Raw genomic sequence first — 25,629 nt, forward strand, 5'->3', positions numbered from 1 at the left:
AGCACAAGACAAGCTGTAAATTCTCACATGGCATGCAAACCGCACCCAGTGCTAGAACTGGACCTCTGTAAGAAGACAATACCAAGTGTGGTACAGAGTTATTCTTAGCCACTGTAAACACACCAAGCTTTCAGAGTTAACAGCCTCTTTGTCAGATCCTGGGGAGAAGGCTAGTGACATCTGAAACAAAAATAGGCTATCATATGCTTGTCCACAGAACTTCAAAATGCATGGTTAAACTGGTTGTTTAAAAGATTTTAGCTGTACTGTACTGAAAGTAAAAGGCAAAAGAAAAAACTCAGTTTTTATTTTAAACATCACCTTCCCCTCTTACAAGTTCCCATACTTACATTTGTGACATGGTTTATACAATGTTGTGATGCTATTTCCTACATTGCTTTCTGACAGAAATTAATAGTATTATTCCCATTTTTGTAGGAAGACTCAGGGGAAAAAACAACAGTAACAGCAACAAAGCAGAAAACATCCACTCTATCAGAAAAAATAATAAGAGACAGGTAACATCTATTCTGTAGTCATTCATATGATTGACAGGAATAAACGTGTTGATATCTAAATCCAAATCTCAACAAAAGCACCCTGTAAAGAGGCAGGACAAGTGAATCCCAGCTACATTCAGAACTGCAATCATTTGCATATTATGAGGTTTTGAGGCTTGAAAAGTTACTCAGCATTCAGCCATACGAGCCGTATGCACTGATACCAATGGCCATTAGTGGCAGCAACAATATTTGAGGGATATTTTAGAAGACTACAATTTTCTACAAACATAAAAAGAAGAAATCCTCTCTAAAAAAATCACCTAACTAAGATTCTGCTTTACAAATTCTCCAACATGCTGTCCTCTTTAGAAACAGAGAGTGGAATTCCTTAGCAGAGGACATCACAAATGTAATTGTATAACTCATAAATATCTTGACTACCGCTATACGGAGGAAAAAAACGTCACACAGGTTACTGACCAGAAGCAGCACAGATCACCAGGAAATGCTCCCATCTCCTAAATTACGACATATAAACACACTAGCGTACCTAAAAATGAGGCAATGATTGTTTCATCCTTGTTCTGCTATAGTGTTACCAAAAATGTTTTAACATGTTGCCCAAATATTCCTACTCAGTGCTGGAAACATTGTCTTTTCTGGTGAAGCATTTGAATAGCAGCCTCATCAGTATTTGAGACACAGGGAAAATCTGCATGTACTCTAAGAAAATGCACTACTTCTTTAATCATTCTTAAGTAGTAAGATACAGATTTCATTAATAAGATGAGAACAACTCTGCTTGAGGGGGACCACAAGCAAAGAGGGAGGAAAACAAGTTGTGCTTGGCACCTGCCAGCACATTGTGCTGCAGTGACTACGGATTTCAGCAGGGATTAGGGCTGGAGACTGACCACAGTGCCACAAACAGTGCTTCAGTGCTGACATCTGGAACGGGACCAACTCAAGCCATGAAATGGAACAAGCCTTGGTCACCCTTCGGTTATGCTGCAAGTCAGTGCCCTAGAAGCTGGAGCTCCATGTCCAAAGCTCATCATTCATCTTTTCCTCCCCGACATGGTATTTAAGTTTGCACAGTCCTATACTGATATCATCAGAAAATACCGAGATGCTTTTTGTCACACCATAAAAATCTACTTTGCTACAGGGCTGACTGGAAGCTCCCTAGACCCACAACAGACATTAGTTTTTCCTGCAGGAAGCAGTCTGCTCAGCAATGTGGTTTCCACACTGCTACATCACAGAAATAACAGAGAGAGAGGAACAACGTTTAACCTCTAGAAATCTGTTACCAAGAACCTGCTAGAGCAGCTGCATATGATAAGAAGCATAGGTTAGAGAAACAAAAGGGAAAAAAAGACTTATTTCTAACTATGGATGCATATGAGAACTTGCAACACCTTATTATGCTCTCTTATGCCAACAGATCTGCAATGTGGGTCCACAAGCCACTAATGTGCCCCTGTGGCCAAGACAGCCAATCTTGGGGTGCATTAAAAAGAGCATGACCAGCAGGTCGAAGGCGGTGATCCTCCCTTTCTACTCTGCCCTGCTGGGGCCACACCTGGAGTACTGTGTCCAGTTCTGGGCTCCCCCACTCAAGGAAGACAGGGGACTTTCAGAGAGTCCACTGGAGGGCCACAGGACAGTGAGGAGCCTGGAGCTTCTCCCTCATGAGAAAAGGCTAAGAGAACTGGAGCAGTTCAGTCTGGAGAAGGCTGGGGGGAATCTTATCAGTGCTCACAAATATCTAAATGGCAGGAGTCAAGCGGATGATGAGAGCCTATTGGATGCCTGAGGACTGAAACAGAGAAAACCCTATCCAGCAGAAATGAGACTGGTATGCTCTTCAGCACCTTTCTTGGGCCTCTAGCTCTGAAAGAGCTAAAGCTACACAGTATTGATTGTCGTTTGTTGGCAGTCTTAATAACCTTAAAATTCTAAATATAAAACCAAATTACTCCAAATTACTCAAATTAGTATTGGCACCACTAATGTAAATGGTCTTAAAAGAAGTAAAGAAGAGATAATAAACCTTGAGAAAGAACTAAAAAAGTGCAATAAAAACCTAGTAAAACAGTAACTACATTAAAATCAACTAAGGAAGCAGTACTTCTTCCTTCTACCTGGTGTAGGGAACCTGCTTTGGCAGGGGAGTTGGACTCGATGATCTCTGGAGGTCCCTTCCAACCCCTACAATACTGTGATTCTGTGATTCCCTTTGGATCTTCAGAATAAGTAGTGCATGCATGTTTGATTCTGGATGAGTGCATAATCTCTACCCAAGCCCAGCATAGTTTACTAGAGGAAGACAGCATTCAACTACAGTGAGATCTGGTACCAATGAGATTCATCCTTAGTTCAATATGCTTCGAAAAGTTTTTATGCTCAGTTGTCTATTTCACACCCTACCCCACATTTTAGATAGTGAACTCCTACAAGGGTTGCTACCAAAAATACGCCTGCACCCTCCTTAGCAGTCCTGCTATCCTCTACCCTATTGGATTAGACAGCTTGCCATCTTGCTGCCCTTGCTCTTTTCAAGGTGAACACTTCAGATTTTCAGTTGCCAGTACCCCCCCTTCAAGGCAAAAGTCTTGTACTTACATACATATGTCCAAATAATCCTTTGAACAGCACTACATTGGTATATGTTATAGAAACTTCTAAGAGTACAAACACTTCCCTTTTGGTTACCTTACACCATATTTATGAAAGCTGGTCTCGCCTATACTGTTTTACCTAATGTAAATTTTTTTTTAATTTTTTTTTTTTAGTTTAGGATATAGTTTGTTTTCTGTCCTGCAAAGGAATACTTACAGCATCAAGCATGCTTTCTGGTTGTTTTTGTCTGTTTAATTTACGGTTATTTAAGAAGAGAAAAAAGAAGACAGACCTTGAAATCTTTATCTTTTTCTTCCTCTTACCCATGCACTTCTGGCAGCAAATTTCTTTTCTTACCTTTTTTTTTCTTTTTTTTTTTTTTTTTTTTTTTTCCTGAAGAGAGTTCAAAAGGTAAGAATGTCCCTGCAAGTAGAACAACTCAAGAGCCTACCTTAATATCCCTATTCAGTCTGTCACAAGTTCTTTTATCCCAAACAGCTATCCAAAAAACTTTGAGCTTCTCAGCCAGATCTCAGTACCACGGGGCTAGCTTCCTCCTTTTTCTTCTTTGCTGTCATAAAAATGAAGCCTCAGTTACCAGCCTGCCTTTTTTCCAGGACAAGACCCCATTTGTAGCTGAAAGAACAGTACAAATCTGGTGATGTTTGGCCCAACTGCTATGCCCCGCTGACAGCTGGCACAAACAAGATGTCAAAGAGAGAAAAGAGACAGGTTTCCACTGAGATGTCAGACGCTCTATTTCCTAAGCCTAACACCAGCTCTGAGTTAAGACCAGCTAAACTGATATTGAACAGTAACTCAAATGCACCAGCACTTCACAAACAAGTCCTCAGATCAGGAATTCCTCCAAGTTCTAGCTCAGCACTAAAAACATTGGGATGATGAACAAGGAAGAAAATTACAATTCATAGAGCTACTTACACTGCTTTACACATTGTGATGCAACATTTCTTTGTAATACCCATTAATTAGCTGACTTCCAAGTGTTCAAGGCACTAACACATCTTTCTGGACCAGCACTCTGTTCTGTAGCAATAGGCTACAATGGATGTTTCACAAGTAATGTTGAAAATACCCTACGCACATGGCAGCTGTACCCAATGGGCAGAACCAGAGGAGTCATTTATGACACCTTTTCCTAGAACCAATTTGAGCAATTAACTACTTCTGGAACTTGAATGGATTGTTGAAGCAAGAAAGCTATAAATACTGCTGCTTTTAACAACAGTAAAATATTTCAGAAGCTCAAAAGGCTGTGTGGTTTGTTTATTTATTGTCTTCTTTTTATTTAAACTCTCAGAGCAGCCTACTTCTGTATACACATAAGAGTAGCTCAGTTGGAACCACCTTCAAAGATCATCCAGTCCAACTGCCCGACCACTTCAGGGCTAACCAAAAGTTAAAGAACATAACTGAGGGCATCACCCAAATGCCTACTGAACAGTGAACGCCACTGAAGCTACATAAATCTGAAAAAACGTACTCTTCCTCCTGTTTAGGTTATCAAATTCTTCTTTCTTAGGAGAAGAATGAGAAAAGGTATAAGAGTGAGGATTTTTGTTTTCAGTTATACGCTTGTTGTTTTCCAGCACTGCTTTAAAGTATTATTTATTCAGTATTCACTCTGAAATGAGGAAAATTTGTCCTTACACATATTGTTTGCTTTTAACTATACCAATTTATGGCACCAAGTCTAAAGGGTGATGTAAATAATTAAAGAGTCATAAAAAAAATCCAATTCTGTAACTGTTCTGAAGCATTTTCCAGTTATAAATAATTCAGTACTTTGACCATCTCCGTATTTACTTCTTGATTGGTCCATAGTTTCTGGATTAGCCTAATAAGATTTATCAATACAAAGTCAATGATATAATTTGTTTCTATACCTTAATACCTCGGTAATTAATATTCCAATGTTAAGCCATTAAAACAATGGAATTCTATGCCTTAACAATCTATTTTCTTGTTATTGCAGCCTGGCGGTTTATAATCCAAAATTATGTTTCATTAAATTTCCCTCCATTTTCTCCCCAAAACACAGGCAAAAATGTAAATCTTTTCTCACGACAGCAGCACAGGCACTTGGAGTGTCAGAGTTCAAACAACTCTTATTTAAAGCAGTGTGGCTCTATTTACTTTAGCTTAGGGTACCTTTTTTATTTAGAATGGCCTTTTCCTCTTGAAGTTTATATTTACACTTTATTTTGCACTGTATCTAACTGAATTTAAAAGCTCCCTTTGACTACCACCATTATACTTTCTTACCACATAAGGAAGAATATATGCTTTCTTTTTTGAACACGGGAAAACTGCAACTATATGCCAACAGGATATAATATAGCAAACACAATACTTCCGCTCTATAGCGTTCTGAAGATTTCAACCACTTTTCTAAATAAATACAGTGATCTCTTAAATACTATTAAATCTCCAGTGTCTGAACCTTTCTCCCTGTAATACAAAATCAGCAGAGCAAGGGGTTTTTTTTGTTTTGTTTTTGTTTTTTAAAGAAAAACTCAGCAGAAATGGGATATTTGATATGGGTTGCTGCAGTTGGTTTATCTGGAGCTTTCCTGAAGTTCATGCAGAGCACGCAGTTTATTCTAGCAATAGCAGCTGACAGAGGGGTTTGTACGTGGGGCACTTTTTCCTTTCAATAGCATTCTCTTCTGCAATCTGAATCATTACAAAATCCAGCTGAGTTACGGGTTTAGCAGAAGTATATTGTTTTAATAGAAAGAATGCCCTAAAGGAAAGCTCACTCTAGCATATCTGTGCCTGATGAAAATAAATAATGCATGGCCCAACACATACAACACTTATTACAATGCAAGCAACTTATTTAAAAATTTATATGAAGAACCACACATGGCATCATCTTCAAAAGAAATCATTATTCAAGGTTTTCCGTAAAACCATTCTTAAAAGGTCAAAATTAAGGCCCAAAATACTTCGTATCCTCATCTACTTATGATTTCTAAAAATCTGGTCACATACCCTTCTCTGGTGAGCCCCCAGACCCTTACGTCAAATCTACATCACATTTCCATCAAGTTTTAAAGTACAGACTGTGGGCATCAAACAGATACAGCAAAGGAAAAAAAAAATACACACACAGATGTAAGTGTTCAGTGAAAGTTACGGAAAAAAAGATTCACACAGTCATGCAGAAATAAAATGAGCAAATATAAAGGAAGCTTGTGAGCAGCCCACATGGGAGCAAGGCTGCACAGCCTAGCTGAGCTGACGTACCAGACGCTGAAAGAGGCAGTCACCATCATATTCATGGACAGCAGGCCCCGGCCCTTCCTGCACACCAGCCCATGCTCCACCCACCTTTGCCTCAACATAAGTCTCGTTTGGCTCATTAAATAAAAGAAAAACTTTCTCCAACATCCCAAGAAAATTTCTGCTGATCTAATGACTCAAATCCCCTCACTAAAAGGACGAGACAAGCACCACAGGTGGCAGTTCAGAGGTTGACACGGCTGCATAGCTGGACCAAAGCCCCTTTTGTGGGTTCAGACATGGGGTGAAATGCTGTCCTTGCTCATCCAGCTCACCTCTGCAACACCTAATAGAAAACAATTAGAAGCTTGACAGCTTGGAGACTTTCACTTAGGAGCATCCATTTTTCAGCTGTGGGTGGTACTGATGATTTGACTGGTTTGAATCATCTTACAGTCTAGCTCTCCTGCCAGCCTGTTTATTTACCTAAAAAAAAAAAAAAATAAAAAATCCCTTTAAATAGTACTTGTTCTTGATATACAAGATTTTACTACACATCACATTAGTATCACTCCATTCAATTGAACATATTCCAGCTGTGCAAATGGCCATCCTTAGAGGCCACCAAAGTTCACAAACAAGGCCAAATACTGAGGCTACATTGCATAATCCCTTTTCACTCAAAATGCAGAAATCAGTTCACATTTTATTGGGTGGTTAACTACTGCCATAACTTTGCTTTACCATGACAACTAACAGCCTGTGGCAAAGCCATTGTAAGCCTCTCTCTATGGTAAACAAACTCACTGCTGAAGCAGTACAGGGAACAGATCTGTAATTACATTTACTATCAGAAAACACAGTTAAATTGGAAACAAACCAGAATGTACAAAATCTGGTACTGCTTTCAAAACTTATCATCATTTTATTTTGAAGTATCACTTTCCAGCATCCCAAAACCATTCGGGGAGATACAGTGATAGGAGAAATTGGTACATTCCTCAGACACAGTCTGTGGAGTTTCAGTATATGAGTACTCACTATCATGACTTTTTTAAGACACAGAGACAATTAACAAAACATTTTCTTCAGGAAGACTGAGCATTATTATTTGGGATGTTCAGTGCTGGACAAATAAAGTTAATAACCTGCTCAGTATTACTTAAAAAGACAACAAAAATGATCACATGAAAATAAGATCTCTCTTGATAGTGAAATAGCAAGTTTTGCTATTGTAACATACACCTGCCATTAGAAATGCCTGCAGGTTTCCTGGGCTACCGCAGCTCACTACTGCCCCAAAGGACATTCTGGAGCAGAAGCAATCATGTAGCATCTCAAAATTCCTTTCTCCTCCTGTGCTTCATTTTTCTTTGCAGTCTAACAGTTACAGAGGAGGAAAGTAAAAATTTATCAGAGTGATGACTCTTGAAGTATTAACAAACTGTGCATGTATTGCTTTAAATAGCTCAATCCAGAAGCAAGCTGCAGCAGAAGCAACAAAGCTGCACTCCTGGCAAGCGCATGCCCAGCTCTGCAGTAGCCCTCAGCCATCTCCTCCCAAAGGACAGGGCCAACAACAGAACGTTTGTCCTACAGTTCCTCAGATGTTCCCTTCCTACACATATCCTTGTTAAGGCAATTTGAGGTGATGTCATCCTTCTCAGTTAAAGCACACCGTATCATCCGCCATGAAATGAAAAGCCACAGGGCAAAAATGTGCTTGTTAACACCAAACTTGTTCAATAGAGAGCTATTGGAGCAGTACCTCTCCTGAGAGCCAGAAGTCCATTTATTGTTGGTAGCAGAGAAAGCACGCTTCAATCAGGCAATCCTCGGGAATGAGAGCAGCCCTGAGCCCACGTTATCTCACCCCATCACCAGGCAGATGGCTCCAAGCTACCTGCCAGTGCTCAGCAGATGGAGCTCTGCTAACTCACCTCCATTCTGCCTTCTTTCATTTCTTTCTGGTTTTAGAACACATTTTCAAACACAGCTGTTGGACAGATCCATGCACGCCACAGCGTGGTTTGTACATTCCCAGGTTCCAGGAACTTTCGCTCCTGAACCAAAGTGAGTAAACCGACACCAAGAATCCCACGAGCCACCTCCAACACAGAGATACCCTCTGAGTGCATGGACTTACTGTCAGACAGACACAGGGCAGACACCCTGCTCTGTCTGCTGAACAGATGCACCACAACAACTGCACAGGAACAAAAACCTGCGCCTTTGCTATCAGAAAAACAATGGATACTTTATATCTCAATTTTCATTCTCTGGAAATAATTATTTACTTCTGAATTTGACAAGACGACCCTTGTGGCAGGTATTAGGAACGCGGAAGAGCTTGTAGGAAGCAGTAAGGGATGGTGCTCACCAGGCAGCTGACCACAAGCTCCAGAAATACATGCACAGCTGTCATGGAAATACACAACTCATCTAGGAGAAAGGCTACCCTTGCACACTGCTTCCCTTTGTAGGCAGCACTGCATTTGGCTTTGGAACATGTATACTGTACTACCAAAAGTACTGCTCACAGTATCCTAGTATCCACACCTCCATCAAACAAAGGGTTTGTGGACAAAATACGAGTGCTTGCTCATACAAGCTGATGTAAATAACTGTAACTACATTCCCTTCTGCTGCAGAACCAGAAACCTCAGAAGCATCACAGACTACAGCTATATAATAAGCTAAACAGGACCTGTAACTTTAACGTCACACATTTTTTCACCTTTAGGACTCGGATGCATTATTATGACTACAACTCCTTAGATACAGAACCCGAAAACAACTCACATGAAGTCACCATTCCATCCATCACTGCAACAAACAATCCTTGGGCAGGAACACCCTCCCTACAGCGCTGGTTTAAAAGGCCACGCCTGACTCCCTTCAAAAAGAAGTAATGCCTAAAATTGTTGGCAGAGAGACAGCATTCTGAAACTAGGCCATACAAGTGTCACTTCATTGTTGTCAATGAAAGAAGAAAGATCAACTACAATAAAACCTCGGCCAGGCCAGCACTGCAGCAGCATTGTGCCAGCTAAGCAAGCCCTCAGCCGGGGTCTGCGGGAGCAGGACATGCTCTTTATGAGTGCTTATATAAATGTGTGCAAGCACGTGCACTCCTGCTCTGATGTTCCTCGGTATACAGTGTTCTCAAGTTACTTAAAAATTCTTTAAGAAAACACAGGAGAAACCTTTCTTATGTAATCTCTCAGCAGATGCGAGTTTATTGAATTTCCAAGCACACGCTCAACATAAATATTACGTAACTCCTTGCTGTGCACACACTGCATCACTTGATTGGAAAATGTTTTAGGGGATAGAAAGCGAGCAGCCTGGGTGTGAGTTACAGCTCAGGGCTGTGCCCAGCTGCACACCACAGCAGTTGTAACTGTGCCCACTCGCATGAGCAGAGCTACCACTGTGAGGAATGAGGGCTGAAGTGCAGCAACACAGCCCCTTCCCACTTCCTGGCAGGGCTGGGGAGCTGCTGCTCACACAGCAGAGGGCACAGGGGGAGCATGACGCTGTAGTCTCTCCTCACGTACCCTTTGTTAGCATCATTGCCCCGTCACAGCCAGCACTGCTGTCTGATCACGAGCCTGCAGTTTGCTTTATTGACACAGCACTTATTTAACCAGCTACAGACTCAATTTGTTGCAACTGAGTACATCCCATGTTCTGCTTCTAGTTAGAAATTACACACATTAGTAGAATTAACCTCAGGGATTCATGATCCTTTTCACGACATCTTCAACTCATACTGTAAAATATATGCCTAAATTACAGTTATTTACAAGTAGGCAAGAATATCAGTTAACTGCAGAGTAGAAAACAGAACCTGGAACAGCTAAACCCTAAGACATGCACTAAAGCAGCAGAGGGACGTCAGCTTTGAAACACTCATGTTAGAGCTGTCAGCCTAGAGGTTGCCAGTCCAAAATGCAGATCTCAGCATCAGTGCCAGAAGCAAACCATGCCAGTGCTGCTGGGGCACATCGGGTGTCTGCACACCCCCAGCTGACGAACCGCTAATTTCTTACCAGTCGTACTGAGCAGAATGCATGTGGATCACAAACCTCAGCAGCTCCAGAGGAGTGCTCGCGAGGGCAAGCCTAGGGCAACACCTCACAGAGCTCACACACAGCTGAAACACAGGATGCCGCCTACTTCAGCTGTTCTTTTGCTGTTACAAGGCACGGGTCGTTGGGAAACGTGTAGCCTGTCACCCTGTCACTCTATATCAGTCATGCTCGGGCAGCAGTAACCCCGCACGAGGGCTGTGGGTGGGGTGAGACAAGGGCAGCGTAGCTGCCCCTGCCCCCTGCCATGGCCCTCCTCAGCCTGAACGTCTCAGTGGGAGCCCAGAGCAAGATGCTCCGCTTGGGCAGCTCACAGCACAGCGTGCGCTTACCGAAGCTGCAACGATCGCCCTGAGGCACAACCCCAGCATCCTTAGCCTAGGGACAGAGGCTCCTGCTTCAGAAACACGCGGCAGGATTCACCCCAGCGCCTGTCGGCTGCTGCCTCGGGCAGCGAAGGACACGAGGAGCCTCACCAGCCCGGGATAACCGCGGCCCAAATTAGCGCCTCACACGCCCAAACTCCAAAGCCCGGTTACGTAAGGGCCGGCACACCGTACCCCGTCCCACGCGCCGGCCGGACGACCCGCACACCTCGTCCCGGCACGGGACCGCCAAAACTGCCGTCACGGCTCGGCTCAGCTCCACGCGGCAACACGCAGAAGCCGACCGACCCGGCGCGGGGCCGCGGCTCCCGGCGCAGCGCCGTACTTACCGCTGCCGCCGCTCCACGACTTGAGCAGGGACTTGATGCTAATTTCAAAGAAGAGCGAGTCCTGCAGGCTGAGCATGGTGCCGGCTGCGGGCGGCAGCACCGCCAACCCGCCGCCGCCACCCGCGCCGCCGCCGCCGTGCGCCCTCCTGCTGACGCAGGGCCCGGGGGGCGCGCGCTGACTGCGGAGGCGGGCGGCGGGCCGGGGGCGGGGCCGGGCGGACGCACCGGCGGGGGGCGCTCACCGCGGGACCCCTCCGTGCCGCCCCCGGCCAGGCTCCCGCAGAGAGGAACCGCGCTGCCACCGCGGTCCCTTCTCGGAAAGGGAAGGCGAGAGGCGGGGGCCACGCGCGCACGCTGCCGTAACTTCTCGCGGCTGCTTTCGGCCGGCCAACGAAAGGCCCCTTTCCAGCCCGTCCTCACCCTACCTCAAACCATGCGGGAGTATGAAAAGCTGTCTGCGGTTTGCGGAGTTTTAAATACAACTTCCAACCCATGTGACAATTAGAGCATTAGATATGATGCCATTAAACGCTAAGCGCCAAGCACTGCGCCGTACAGCGCAGGATGAGCCCAGCAGAACGGCGGCACCGCGCACAGATCGCTGCAGCACCGGCTGCCCGCAGCAGGTGCGGGAGGGCCGCGGCCGAGAAGTTGACTCACACACCGCAGTCCAGCTAAAATGCATCACACAGGAGCGCAGCATACGCTCCACTAAATCTGCTTTAAAGCCATCAAAAAAACCCTGCAGCCCCTACACTGTACGAGAAGTAAAGCAGCCGGGAGGATGGAGTCACACACACGGCCCCCTTCAAAGGCTGTCTGGAAGAATGGTGCACATCCCATACTTAAAAGCATTTTTATCTGCCATATAAATTGCTCAGTCCATGCGGCCTGCTTCTTATTGCAGGCAGAGTGAGCACCACTTCAGGACGCTGCATCAACCTTTCTTTCACCACTCAATTCAGGTAATACTATCCAGCCTTGTGCCTCCCATTACCTCATACTCATTTTTCATCACCTCTCTTACGAGTGCATTCAGAGTTATACTTCAAGCATTTCATTCTTCTCTTACTAAATAAGAAAAAAAGAGTTTGTATTTCATTATTAGTGAGATATAAAGGTCAAATTTTGGAACTGGCTGATGAACTTCACCACTAATTTGAAAGGCTGTATTAATTATGGTTAGTCTCTGACTGCCTTTAACACTGGGCTACAGAGAGTTCTTCAAAGAGGGCCTTGTTAACAGCACACATTCCAAAATCATGAGCCAACTCTCCCAGCACCTCAAAAATAATGACTTTTTAAAATACACTCTGGGTTCTTTGTACTTGCACCACCACCACTAAGCTTTTATTCCGTAAATTATTAGCACCAGAAACTTAATAAAAAACAATCACTAATCCCAGTGTTCCACCTCCCAGAGCCCTGTTAAGAAGAGCTGCCAGCGCTTCTGCATAGCGGTGTTTTAAGAGTGAATGGAAGTCAGAAAATATATTTAAGATTGTGCATTTGTCTGCGATAACAGTGTGTGTGCTCAAGCAAGTTATATGGCCTTCCCCCATGGCACCTGATTACTTCTGGTAGGAGTTCTCCTCAAGGAAAATAACAATTACTTTTAAATACAGCTAGCTCACCATTAGCCCATTAAGACCTTCTAAGATGCTAAGAGTACTTTTGTACTTGTATGTACAAAGAAGCATAAACTTTCCCAGATACTTCAACAGACAGACTGAACGCTGGGAATACTCAATATTAGAAACAAAAATATATTGAAAATAAATATGTCTTAAGGCTATATACATATGACATATCCATATACATTTGACAAGAGGGGAAACACATCTGTCAGTATCAGCAATATCACAAGCACCCACTGCGCTAAGCACAATCGCGTTATCACTTTTACAAGCCTTCTAACATTTTCTCTTCTTCACAACCTCAACTTCTATGCTCTTCATTATCAAAGGTGTATAGATGACAACTACTGCAACTTTGGACTTCATGGCTTCTGTTTAGCCAGTGAGTTAATATACCCACTATAAACTAGAATAAGATTTCAAGATAAATTACAAAATTTAAGATGTAACATTTATTTTGCTTTTAACCAAATGAAGAACAGTAGAAGCAAAGAAAAGCATGTATTAAAAGCCCCTGAACCTTGCCAAGAACAGACAAGGCTAATTCACGAAACAGAGCCCAATAAAACTCATTGTGTAGAGTTACGAGATATCATCATTATGCATTTCCAAACTGTGCAAGAAAACGTTATTTACAGCATCTCAAAACTGTGCAAGAAAATGTTATTTACAGCATCAATTCCTTTTATGATTTTTTTTTTTTTTTAAGAGGAAAATTAAACAGACTTCTGGCCAGGAAATTACAATGTGTCTAAAACTGAGAGCAACAAGTATGTCTACTGTGGAAGTGTCTAGAAATATGTATCACTTTGCCATACATACATGGGAAGTCTTCCATAAGATACTTGGCCCACTACTTTATTACCTAGAGAGAAGATGGAAAAAGAGAGCAACTTTTATTTAACTAGGAGGCAAGAGCTTTGAACTGGAGCTGTTTTATGTCAGAAAAACAAATCAAAAAGAAATCCTCAACAAAATAAGGATATTGCTTGGCTGGAATTAGGAGTTCCATACAAAGTAGCAATTCACATGATTGCAATAAATGCATAGTTTATACACTGGTTCTGAAGTTTGCTAACCATTTGATACTGCACCAGTCATAAATTTCATTACAAAGAAGAGCAGACTACTATAAAACCAGCAAATGTCTCTGATATTTTCTCAAGACTCAAGGTGAGGCATACCACTGAATGAGCACATTGACGCCAGTATGTTCTTCAAAGGAGAAGAATATGACTGCAGAAGTGCTAAGCAGAAGTACTCTATCAGCAACACAAGCTGCACTCCACTGGAATAACTAATGCCAGCATCAGTTCACACCTTGCTCTTCTTCAGATACAAAAACCTTTCAGCAAAGAGGATGGCTAGAAGCAAACTGCTAGAAGTGAGCCACTTCAGCAACAAGTCTGCTGACTTCAGATTGGAAACAACCCCATCCATACATCATGAAGTACCCATGCAGTAAGCCCACAAGGTCTATGAAGTATTAGAGCATCCATTTGTGCTACTACTCTACTGTTCATGCACAGCACACTCAAAGTGCTGAACTGAATTCCTGTTTCAAGAGGGTATACCTTACAGATGTACTATTCAAAACAAGAAAAGAGTATGTGTGTTTTACAACCAGTACTAAAACACAGAAGAACTGTTTGGGGTGTTGCAAGTAGTATAGGATCCAAGCAGTATGAGAGACCAGACACTTATGCTACTATTTGAAACTTTCGTTATCTAACTTCTTTTATTCATTGAGTTCGAAATTTTAATAAAAACATCTCTGGAGATATCAATATACTGGGACCAATTCATTTACTAAAAACGTGTATGCAAAGGAGGTACACAGCTTTCCTTTAATAGAGCAGCATTATGCCATTTTCTTGGAGCTACCTGGTAAAATTGCTAGCAAACATTTTGAATAACATAAACATACAAAAAATAAGCACAGCATCTAATAGTTATTATTTCTGCAGCTGTCAAAACTCTGACTTATGGTAAAGATCAAGATGCAAGACAAAAATCACATGTTCTCTTAGTATATAGGTAATATATATATGTATACAATAATATTATATGGTTTACAGCATTGCTTCAGCCTCGTCCCTATACTGTTATCAACGGGGATGGCAGAGATAACAGAATGTGATTTCTCTGCTTTCCCTTCCACAAAGTCACCTGCATTAATCATCCCAGCATAAATATTTCATTTTAAAAATACAGCTAAAGCCATTCTTTTAAGTTGCATTAAAAAAGAAAAAAAAATGAGAAGACAGTGTTGCTTCCAAGTTTCTTTGAGGTTTCCAGTCCCTACTACATTCAACTTCAGGATGATACAGACTGACAGAAAATGCATTAAGACTAAATAGGAAACACTATTTGTAGTTTAAAGGCAGTTACAAGTTTTCCAACCAGGTCAGGAAGGACACTGAAGATGCACAGATTTCTGACCAAACACAGCTGTTGAATGAGATCAAAGAGGATACTGTTAATATTTAACTTTTCCAGTAAGCGGAAGTCCATGTTCGTTACTGTAAAACACCCATGTTTATTACAGTAATCCTATCTTCAATCTTCCCTGTCTCCAAACTTAAAAAAAAAAAAAAAAAATCCTGAAAAATCAGACTGCTTTTCAAGCAGTTTAACAAAGAGTTTACCGACTTTGCAAAGGCTTTCACTAAACAGATTTCACTCTGGCCCTTCTTGAGAAATCAGGCTTTCCAGATCACTGAACAAGGAAGCAAATCAGTAATGAAAAGTTGCAGCGCTTCAGAAAAACCCAGCAGGCAGTTGTGAGATGTTAACTAATCTCTCTCAAAGAGAAAACACAACAGGTGAAGCAATACACAAAGCCATAGCTGTTACCATATTTCATATATTTAACAAATCCAAGTTTCTTGATTTTCATGGTCATCTTTGCTGTCAAAAATGTACAGAACCCCAGAGGTTCTACTGCCTCCCAGATGCTCAATTTTCACTTTTCACAACCACAAAATAAACTTTAAAAGGTACAGACTGACTGGTATGGTTCTGCATCAAACCACCAGAAATAGCTGCCTGAAAATGTGCTGAAGGTTCTATAACATGCCAGTCTTCTCACTGTGCTTCAGCAGGAGTGTACCAATGCACTGCTTTTGGAGAACTAGCATTCAAGTTTTCACCAACCCTTTTAAATGAAAACTGGGAACAGTTTTGAGACTATGCTGAAAATCCCTGCTTAGTTGCTGAGCATTTAAATGGATAGAGCAGGGAAAGGCTTAACTCTGTTACCCTACAAGGCCTGAGGACAACTGCTAGGAATCAGTTATGTTTCTATTTTTGTTGCTCCTCCCAAGCTGCTAAAAGTCTGTGCCACTTCTACAGCAAACATCTTATTTGCATTATGGAAATACAGAAAGTATTGAGGGAAAAGCAAACAAACAGACAAACAATGAAAAACATATAAATAAACTCGGGACTCATCCAGAAGTTTTTGTGGTTTGCTTCTTTGTTTGTTGGTTAAGTGCATTAGTAATCAGAGTAAAGTCCCAATTTCCTAGGGCTCACAAGAGCAACAGTGTTCTCTAACGCAGGCTGCAGGATACAGCAAGTTGTTCCACCTTTGCCACAGAGGTGAGTGTTGGCAGGCCCTGAAGAGCTGCTCTGGGTGTCCCTGCTAAGGCTGCTCACCTGCATGAGCGCACCAGCTCCAGGCAGTGCCACACAGGGCACGTCGGCCCAAGAGGCTGCACAGCTGGCAGGGCTGAGGCAGTGCCCACACACACGAGGTGAGGGCTTTGGGAGCTCTGCTTGGGAACAGCAGAGACACAGCAAGGCCAAAGCACAGGCAACCAGTTTTCTCTTCATGTTTTAAATCCATGAAAATGCCATTATTAATGTTTTAATTGCCAGGCAGGAGCATAAGGAGCTCTGCTCGCCAATATTACATAAAAATATAAATAAAGTCACTAATACAGCATTCTTCTTAATTAAACCAAAATAGTGTATTTCCTCACTCCAAAGGCACACTGCTGAATTACAGTGCATAATTACAGTGCATTTTTTAAGGCAGGATTCAAGCATTTAAGCATTTTTAAGGCTAACTATTACAGCTTTCCCATATCACTGAAACACCAGATGCTCTTGCAGAGATGTGAAGCAGCAGTACAAACCAGAAACTCTTAGGACTGAGAAAAAGGTAACTAACAGATCTGAGAGTTAAACTGATTTGAGAGTTAAAATTAACAGAATTTGTACAAGATATGATTTCTATACCTTTCACCTTCCTGCTTTATGGAAAAGCGAGAAAAGAAACAAAAAAATCAGAAAGGGAGAAAATGGGAAACAACAACAAACCCGAAAGCACAGCTGAACGCAACAGTTGGATCCTAATCTCACCTAACACTAGAAGTTTACAACAAAGCCACTGTTGTCTGGAAGTTCTGCAAACAGTCCACGGCACAAAGTCCTCTGCAGGGCCCCAGACGGAGCGGTACAATACAGCCTCTATAAGCAAGATGCATCTGGCACCTGTGCCCGACGCTGGGTGAGGCCCCGCGGCAGCTCTGAAGCTTATCGCCTTATCAGGAGCCCTGTGCACTGCTCCCCGTGTGCTCACCTGTGGCTGGCATGACACAGCAAATGGGAAAGGACAGCACCAGCACCCCACTGCCATCTCTGCTTGTGCACAGAAAGTGCACAACTGGCACTGAGTGGCCAAAACGTATTCAAGACAAGTGGAAAATATCCTGAAGACGTTTTTTATTCATGGAACTGGCTGCTCTGTCAATCCCATTATTTCTCAACAGAGATTTAGCCAAACACCACCTTGTAATTGACATTAACGTGTTAGCTTTCTAAAAACACAGCCTACCCATGAACGTATGTGGCATAATTACATCAACTTCTGGACAAATTAAAATATTCACTTCTGCAATACCTCTTCCACAGAACAACAATTTATTCTTCGGCTCAGATTTCCATAAAATAAAAGCATCTTTAAATTATCTCTCACCAGCAGAAAACAACATGCTGGAGAATGCAGTGTTTTTAGAACATGTTACCAGCTGCTCATTTTTCTGTTCTTCCTGCTTACCTTTTTCCTGCTTTCAAGTTAAAAAATACTTTAAAATCAAAAGCATTCTTCTTCATCCAGTCATATTCCCCAAAAAAATAACCAAAAAAAGGTTCACCCCAGTGCACCTTAAAGATGCAAAGAGACAATACATAAGGTTTGGAGTCAGTGTCTAACATAACTGTGCAACAGCATCCTCTTGGTTAAAAATAAATAAATAAGCAGCAACAACAAAACACGATGATGATGAAATTTCTGCAAGCTCAATTTGCCAGACTGCTATTGTCAGTAAGGGGCATCCCAGAGCTTATAAAGTGAGGGTAAGCCAAGTCCTGCACAGCTGCAACATCTTACAGGAGCTGGCTGCACTCAGGAACTTCATATCTTCACAGAGTATCATTGCTGAAAGAACCACGCTTTCTGAAAACCACTCCCCATTAGCTTTCCTCCTCAAATCAGTAGTGCACCAGGATTTCTCCTAAAAGTATCTTTCCTTTAAGAACATACCCAGCAAAAACTTTAGACTTAGAGTAAGCCAGCCCAGAAAAATAGACCTGTGAGGGGTTTCTGTTTACAGGGACCTGTTGTAACTTGGCAAGGAGCAACAAGATGCATTTGGAATAAACAGATGAGACCATGAGCACTACTTCCCAAATCACAGGTATTCCTCACTAACACTTAAAAATTGAGAAAAATATACTCCTAACTGGAAAATGTACTCGTGACTGGCTTCAAGGGCAACCGAACCCAGTGCTTCCACAGGCACAAAGAACATCATTTACTGAAAGAAGAAAGCCTTTGAAATCAGCCATTTATCAGATGAAATACTTTAAATTATTTTCTGTTAGTTTGGACCCACATAACACTTTTCAGAGGAAAAACATACGAACTTTGCAATTATGGAACAAAGAGCATTCTATTATTTAAAAGCTTAAAAAGAGAACAAACCAGCAATGTGGAAGGCTACAAATCAAGACAGCAGGCTAGCAGAAATAAAGCCAGCTGACATGGCCCAGGGCCACCAGAAGGACCATGTATTATTGAGGGAAGTCATGCAATTGTCCCCCTCTGCTTTGCCCTCGTAGGCCCCATCTGGAGAACTGCATCCAAGTCTGGAGGTCCCAGCACAAGAAAGATGCAGTGCTGTGGGAGCAGGCCTACAGGAGGACTACTCATAGGGGCTGAATTTAAGTCTACGCTGCTGATATCACTGCTATGTAATCTCTACAGGTAAGTGCTGATTTTATCCTGCTGGTAAATACTCCATTAACCTTGGAGTTATAGGAGCACCGTTCTGGATTTTTAAACACAGTGGAATTTTAATGTATTTTAAAGGAAAATTGTTTTATATTTAATGCCTCTGTAAAATACAATTTTTATTACGTATGCTGTCTCTCCTTTACAGATTCTACCCTGGGGCTGGGAAGACACACAGAACAGCTACTCCAAAAGTAACGCCTATTACTTTATTATGTTGACCCATGATACCAGAGGCAGATGTAGGTGATATGGCAAAAGGGGCTGAACCTTCCCATCAATTTCCTATTGCATTCTGTTGCCAGGAGACCAATGGCAGCAGAGGGGCAGTCAAACAAAACAGCAGCTGACACTGAAATGCATATGAAGCAAAAGCTGAATTACTTCATGCAGAAAAAATTGCATCCATTGACGTTCACCAACACTTGCTGAATGTTTATAAAGACCAAACAGTGCATGTGAGCACAATGAAGTGGTGGTTCACCTCCACCAGGTGCCATTTGTTACAAGCATGACACGCAGGCTCTTGTTCATTCTTGGTGAAAATGCACAGCTAACGGTGGGGACTATTTGAAAAAAATCTGCTTTGCAGCTGAGAATTTGCTCTATCAAGCAGTATTATTGTGCTATCTGCATCTGTTGTAGCTTTCAACCATCTTGGTGAAAAGTAATTTCAGTAAGTAATTAGGGAAAGATGATTTTGCTATATTGAAACAACTCCTCTTTTAACTGCATTATCCTGAAGAACTAGTCTAAAGAAAACATTTTTAAGAATATTTGCAGCATAACATAGCTTTGGTTTTGTTTTAACTCAATTGAAGGGGCTTCTCATTACTTTTTCAATTTAAATATTTTCTGCAGAACAGAAAGAAAAAGAGCAGGAAAGAAAACAGCTTGAACATCAGGATTGCTGATCTTCATTTCCTAAACCTGCTGTTGGTTCATTCTCGTAGCACTCTGGTATGGTGCCTATCAGTTGGTATTGGGAGGGAAGGATGGCTACCTGTTGGTTTAGCAAGTTGAACCATCCCCCACTTAGACCTAGGCACACCTAGGTGTGCACCAGGAACACCATAGATGAATATATAGTACAACTATACAGATGGAAGAGTACAATCTCCTTTTTAAAGCAGTGAGCCATTACATTGGTTCAGCTGTCAAATAGAACTACAGTAACACTTAAGCTTCAGAAAACCTTTTAAGAGCCTCAAGGCCAGAAAACAACCTATTATAAGATCAGTGCAATGTATTACTGGTATTACCTTTGCATTGAAAACAATGCAGAGGTAATCTATGATAGCATATAAAAAAAACGTGTAAACACTGTTCACTGTATGTCAGAGGAAAACATTACATCCTCATTAAATCTATATAAGGACCTTTAGGTATGAAGAAACAGCCTTTCAGATATACTTCTGAGTCATTCTGACACTGATCTTGAAGGAAGAAGCAAGTTAAAACTACTGTGTTGTTCTTTGGAATGATGTAAAGAGTTTGGTGAGCAAAGAAAAACAAAAACACACTCAAGGAAATGAGGAGTATTATCCATTATTTATCCGCTGTGAATTCATTCATGCTCATTATTCAGACGAAACAGAGTCAACTGTGCTAAAAGTGTATTAGGTGTACAGCCAAGTATGCAACAAAAGATTCAGGTCTGTTTTAAAAGGCATGCTGTAGAGTTCTAAACTTTATTACAGTCCATTATTGATTCAGTCCTAAGCAAACGCCCTACTTAAACATTCACTCAGTGGTAGGAATTACAGAGTCGTTTGTACCTGCTTTTAAGTACTAATATGACAAAGGGATCATCACCACACCTAAAATAAAGCTCTGGAGAGATGCTTGTGATCCTACTTATTTAAAATATTTAAAAGTTCATTTTCCACAGATTGATCTATTAAAAACAGGTGGCATCCAGAAGGTGACTGCCACCTGCAATGGCCAGCCATGCAGTGCTGTCCCCACTACTGACCAAAGAGGCCTCTGATCAGTTGATTCACCTCAAAAACATACATTAAACAACAGGATACATTAAAAATAAATAAAAATCCCTTGTTCTGCTGCAAAAGGCTTCAATAGAAGGCTCCAGACGCCCTTAAGAAATGTTCCATATTACTTCTCACGGAAAATATACGTAGAAGAATTTCCTGGGGCATTACTCAAGCAAAACAATGCTATCTACAATGATAAGAGAACAGGATAGAGGTTTAGAGATTTTTATGTAAATAGCATTCTGGATCCCAAGCAGTATTACCAAACAGTTTCACTGTAAACAAGACACAAACAGAGAATGAAGGGAAGAAGGACAAAACAGCAGTGGTGCTCAGTTGCCTACTAACCAATCTAGCACCAACAGAAATTCAGAACATGGATCCCAAACCCAACTTTTATTCCAGATAGATGCTTCCAAGACATCCTCTGCTGTCTGGGACTGCTCAGGGCATCACCAGAGAGCCGACACAGGGATGCTGCTCAGGAGCAGTCCACATCTACCCAGCTGCTGCTGTTAGTCCCTTGAAGAAGATCCTCTCCCGCTGCTCATTTCTTTACCACCAACAGCTTATTTCTGCCTCTTTAGCAGAGGCGTTTGAAGGGAAACAGGATTGATGCTTGCAGGAGACATTTTCCATACATAGAAATGATGCGGACACGAAGCAGTGAGAACACTTGCTCACCAACAAATTCAAAAGTTTTGGGGTGGTTACTGCAGATTTGACTTGAGCAGCTTGTCATAACATCTGTTCCACAACCTCAGCTGCCCTGCCTTACAACCCAGCCCTGAAGTGAGCACATCACATGCTGCAGGTACAGCTGTTACGAGCCCACCTGCACAGAGCAGCCAGAGCAGTCACCTCCCTTAACAGTGCAACAGGAAGAATATGAAAACGTTGACAGATACATGTCTGCACGTGTACATGTCTGCATGTATTTTTGGTAATCATCTATATGAGAATACCTTCTCTAGATTCTCCAGATCCCCTCTTTGTTTGATGCTAATTGTACCTTTCTGTAGAGAGACTATTGCAACAAAGTTTTTAAATGGAGAACTCTTAAATGCTACTGTAGATTTAAAAGAACTGCCTGTACTTTTACCACTAACGTTTACATGTTGTTACACATACAATCATATGCAAATACTTCAAGTAAGATTTTTTTTCCAGTTCCACAAAACCAGCAAATTTCAAAAGACAGCTATGAAAGGTTTTGAAAAAGCTCTTGAAAGTATTCTGACAGATGCTATGTATCATTTTAAAAGATACATATTCACAGAGCACAGATAAATTTATAAGCCCTTGCTTTTTGCTATAAGCCGAAGTACAAGCCAATTCAGTTCATGTTTTGGACTGCAATACTAATATGCCTTAATCTAGAAAGAAAGAATTCATCTCTTGAATTCCATACAAAATCCTTAAGTCAGATACACGCTGGCAAGTCTTGTTTTTTTGTTTTTGTTTTTTTGTTTTTTTGGTTTTTTTTGTTTTTTTTTTTGTTTGTTTTTTTTTTGTTATTGCTGTTGCTCTTCTGTTGTTGCTTTTAACAACCTCCTAGAAGTAGTTACCAGACTCCAAATTTCAGCTAGATTCCTATTCATACAAAAACATTCCTAAGTAAAAAAACAAAAGGTACGGGAGGGGGAAAAAAAGCATAAAACACCACCATCACCAAAAGAAACTCAAATTCAACTGTACTGACTGAACAACAAAATTTAGCTTTAATCAAGCTCCCAAACAATATCAATATACTAAATTCTGTGGTGCAAAACCACCAACTCTGCTGACATTAAGCAACCATTTACAATTCATTTCTTTTTAATCACTCTCCTGCTTTGTTACCTGTTCCGTTGTCACCTGCCGCCTGCTGCACACCCAGCTGGAAAACACTGCAGCTCTTTTGCTCTATTCTAGAAGAGCAGTTCATTCCATTACCAAGATACAAAAATAGAAATAAGCAGATAATTTAAAGAGGATTCAGCTACTATCTGCTATGGTAAAAGCATGATCCCAGGACAGACTAAGTCTGCATTTTGCACATGTTGACATCACGCTATTAGATGACAGTGGTCAGAAACTACTGATGGGTAGAAATTCCTCCCTTGAATGACCTTTTGACAAATACTTAATGAGCAGGAAAGGAAAAGTCACCTTCAACTGTAGGATTGGTGTGTTGTTTATTATACTCATTCACTCAGCTATCAAGAAAACTGTTGAACAAGGTTAGATGGAAGCGTCTGTTTTGACTACAAGCTTCAGCTACAGCATTTACTTTTAGGTTGGCACAAAGACAACTCTGAGTGTTCTTAAATTACAACTGAAGTTATAACATTTGAAATAAAATATAATGCATACTTTTAAGTATCAAAGAATACCATACTGTAGCATAAAAGCAAAATTGGCAAGATATGACTATGGAGATATTTAAGATGCGCACTTCACAGTGATACACAACTTTAAATCTTATTGCTGTATAGCATTTAAAGCCAAACTTAGTCATGTTTTGAGCCTATAAGAACACGAGTTTCTAATCAGAGTTGTCAATCATATAGGCTACAGCCATTTTAACAGGCCTTGTTCTGCACAAAGCCTTCAACAGTCCACATTTATTATTCGTTCCAATACGCTACACAAATTGTTCCTGCCTGTAAATTAAAACTGTCCCAGCTTTCTTCAACTGCTGATGTTAAGTGTCTGACACATTTAAACATATATAACATTCATATTACAACCAGAAAAGCTAAGAAAAGTGTAAGGAAATTAATTCCATAGTTTAGACTAAGTTCACCACTCAACAGGATGAGTGCCACCACCTCCCATGTTTGCAGTTAGACACGTAAACATTTCAAGCCATACTAATTCATAAAAATAGCCACCATATAACAAAGGGTAAAAACAGCCATCAGAATCCAAGACCATAAAGCATCTATAATCTACTTGCATTTGACCTTTGGCTAAAAATGAAATAAAACTAGATGTTCCACTGCAACTCAGCTGAACTGTCTGAAAAAGAAACATTAACTTATTCTTCGAGTTAAAACTCACTGTCATTTTCCTGCCTGTAAAGGCCTAAATACTACAAGCCTACTAATTACAATACAATAACTACTACTTAATATGGGCAAAACGGCCCATGATCCTTAATCAAAAATTCTATAAACATATTTATACCAAGTCTGAAATCTTCAAAACACTAAAAAAAAAAAGAAGGAAAGCATAATTTTGAAATACATATAAAAAGAAAAAACCTCTTAAAAGAAACACCTCAGAAAAAATGGGATTTCAGAAACAGGGAGAGAAAAGCTGGCACAGAACTTGAATCCTGCACAGCAGATGTATATCTGCCCAGCACACCCGTCTAGACACCTCCTAATGTCTACTCAGAGCTACGTTACAATTTCACAACTTTAATAGTGAAACGCATTTCCCCCTGCCCACAAAATCACAGGGGAGTATTATCAACAAGCACATGAAAAATACTATAAAACTACTTCAAAACAGGTCACCAACATGACAGCGTGTCATTTTTAAAGGAGTTCTAAACCTAAGCAACACCATCATCACAGTGACTCTGATAAAGAAGCACTATTACAAAATCCATCTATTCAGCAAAGTAATTGTGACCTGCAGAAAGCTTAGTTATCAGTTGGATGGCACGGATACATACAGAAGTGAGGATGTGGAACATGTATCTCCTCGTCTTCATCTATTGTCTGTCCTAAGGAGAGCAGACTGACACGTCTCATCTTCAGCAGCCTTGGGGAGCTTTCACGGACAGAACCTCCAACATCCAACACAACATCTCCAGAAGCGACTGCAGGAACGATTTTTTTCAGGAATTCCATTTTTACCTGCCTTCTGTAGGCTCAGAACTTACTTAAGCTGCACTTCACTGACCGCAGCTCTCACATGAACTTCCTTGAAGGCAGAGGTAGACTGACTGCGCACACGACTTCTTTCTCCCAGTGATGTCATATGTTGGACCTGGGTGGTGCCAGCCCCAGCACGTCAGCTGCCAGCTGCTCCCAGGCAGATTTTAAAGAAGTCTAACTGTACAGACTGATAAGAAAACCAAACAACAACAAGCCAGACTATCAACTGACATACATTAAACTCTTAACTAGGATAAAGCACCATTTTAGCATCCAACACTTTTGAGCACTAAAAAAAAATGCACATGTATTTCAAAGTCGTATTTCACAGAGTTCAATAGCTCTTAATTTTCATGAAGTGCACAGAGAGCATTCATCTGCATTTGAAAGATAACACTTATCATTCTCAAAGCCTCTTCACCAGCTTTACAAAGCGTCTAGCAGCACCACAATTTAAGCCATTTGCATTCTCACATGGCATTAAGTACTAATCACTAAGTTATTAACGTTTATTAAACACTGAGTTCCACTTTCCAGTGGTTCTGATGCTATATTTACCACCTAAACTACTCAAACCGCCTTCCATAAAACAAGTTCAGAAATAAGCTGTCCCATTCTGACCAAACTTTTGCTGTCCCT

The 25,629-nt window shown here is 41.3% G+C and overlaps 1 protein-coding gene across 6 annotated transcripts in view; it reads right to left on the reverse strand.

Moving 5' to 3' along the window:
• Positions 1–25,629, reverse strand: part of FRYL (FRY like transcription coactivator) — a 152,719-nt gene that overhangs the window by 102,771 nt on the left and 24,319 nt on the right. For 2 of the 6 annotated variants that reach the window (XM_042812590.1, XM_042812589.1), the window contains exon 1: positions 24,786–25,021. The exons of 2 other annotated variants lie outside the window; for them this stretch is intronic. In XM_042812590.1, the coding sequence (XP_042668524.1) occupies positions 24,786–24,963 (178 nt within the window). In that variant the 5' untranslated portion in view covers positions 24,964–25,021. Of the gene's footprint in view, positions 1–6,712; positions 6,728–24,785; positions 25,031–25,629 lie in introns of those variants that run through there. 2 more of the 6 variants (XR_006167780.1, XM_042812593.1) reach the window with 2 other exon arrangements.

The sequence above is a fragment of the Centrocercus urophasianus genome, unplaced genomic scaffold, assembly GCF_019232065.1.
Source record: "Centrocercus urophasianus isolate 14NV4802_14NV808 unplaced genomic scaffold, USGS_Curo_1.0 seq_13, whole genome shotgun sequence".
In the NCBI taxonomy this organism is placed as follows: domain Eukaryota; kingdom Metazoa; phylum Chordata; class Aves; order Galliformes; family Phasianidae; genus Centrocercus; species Centrocercus urophasianus.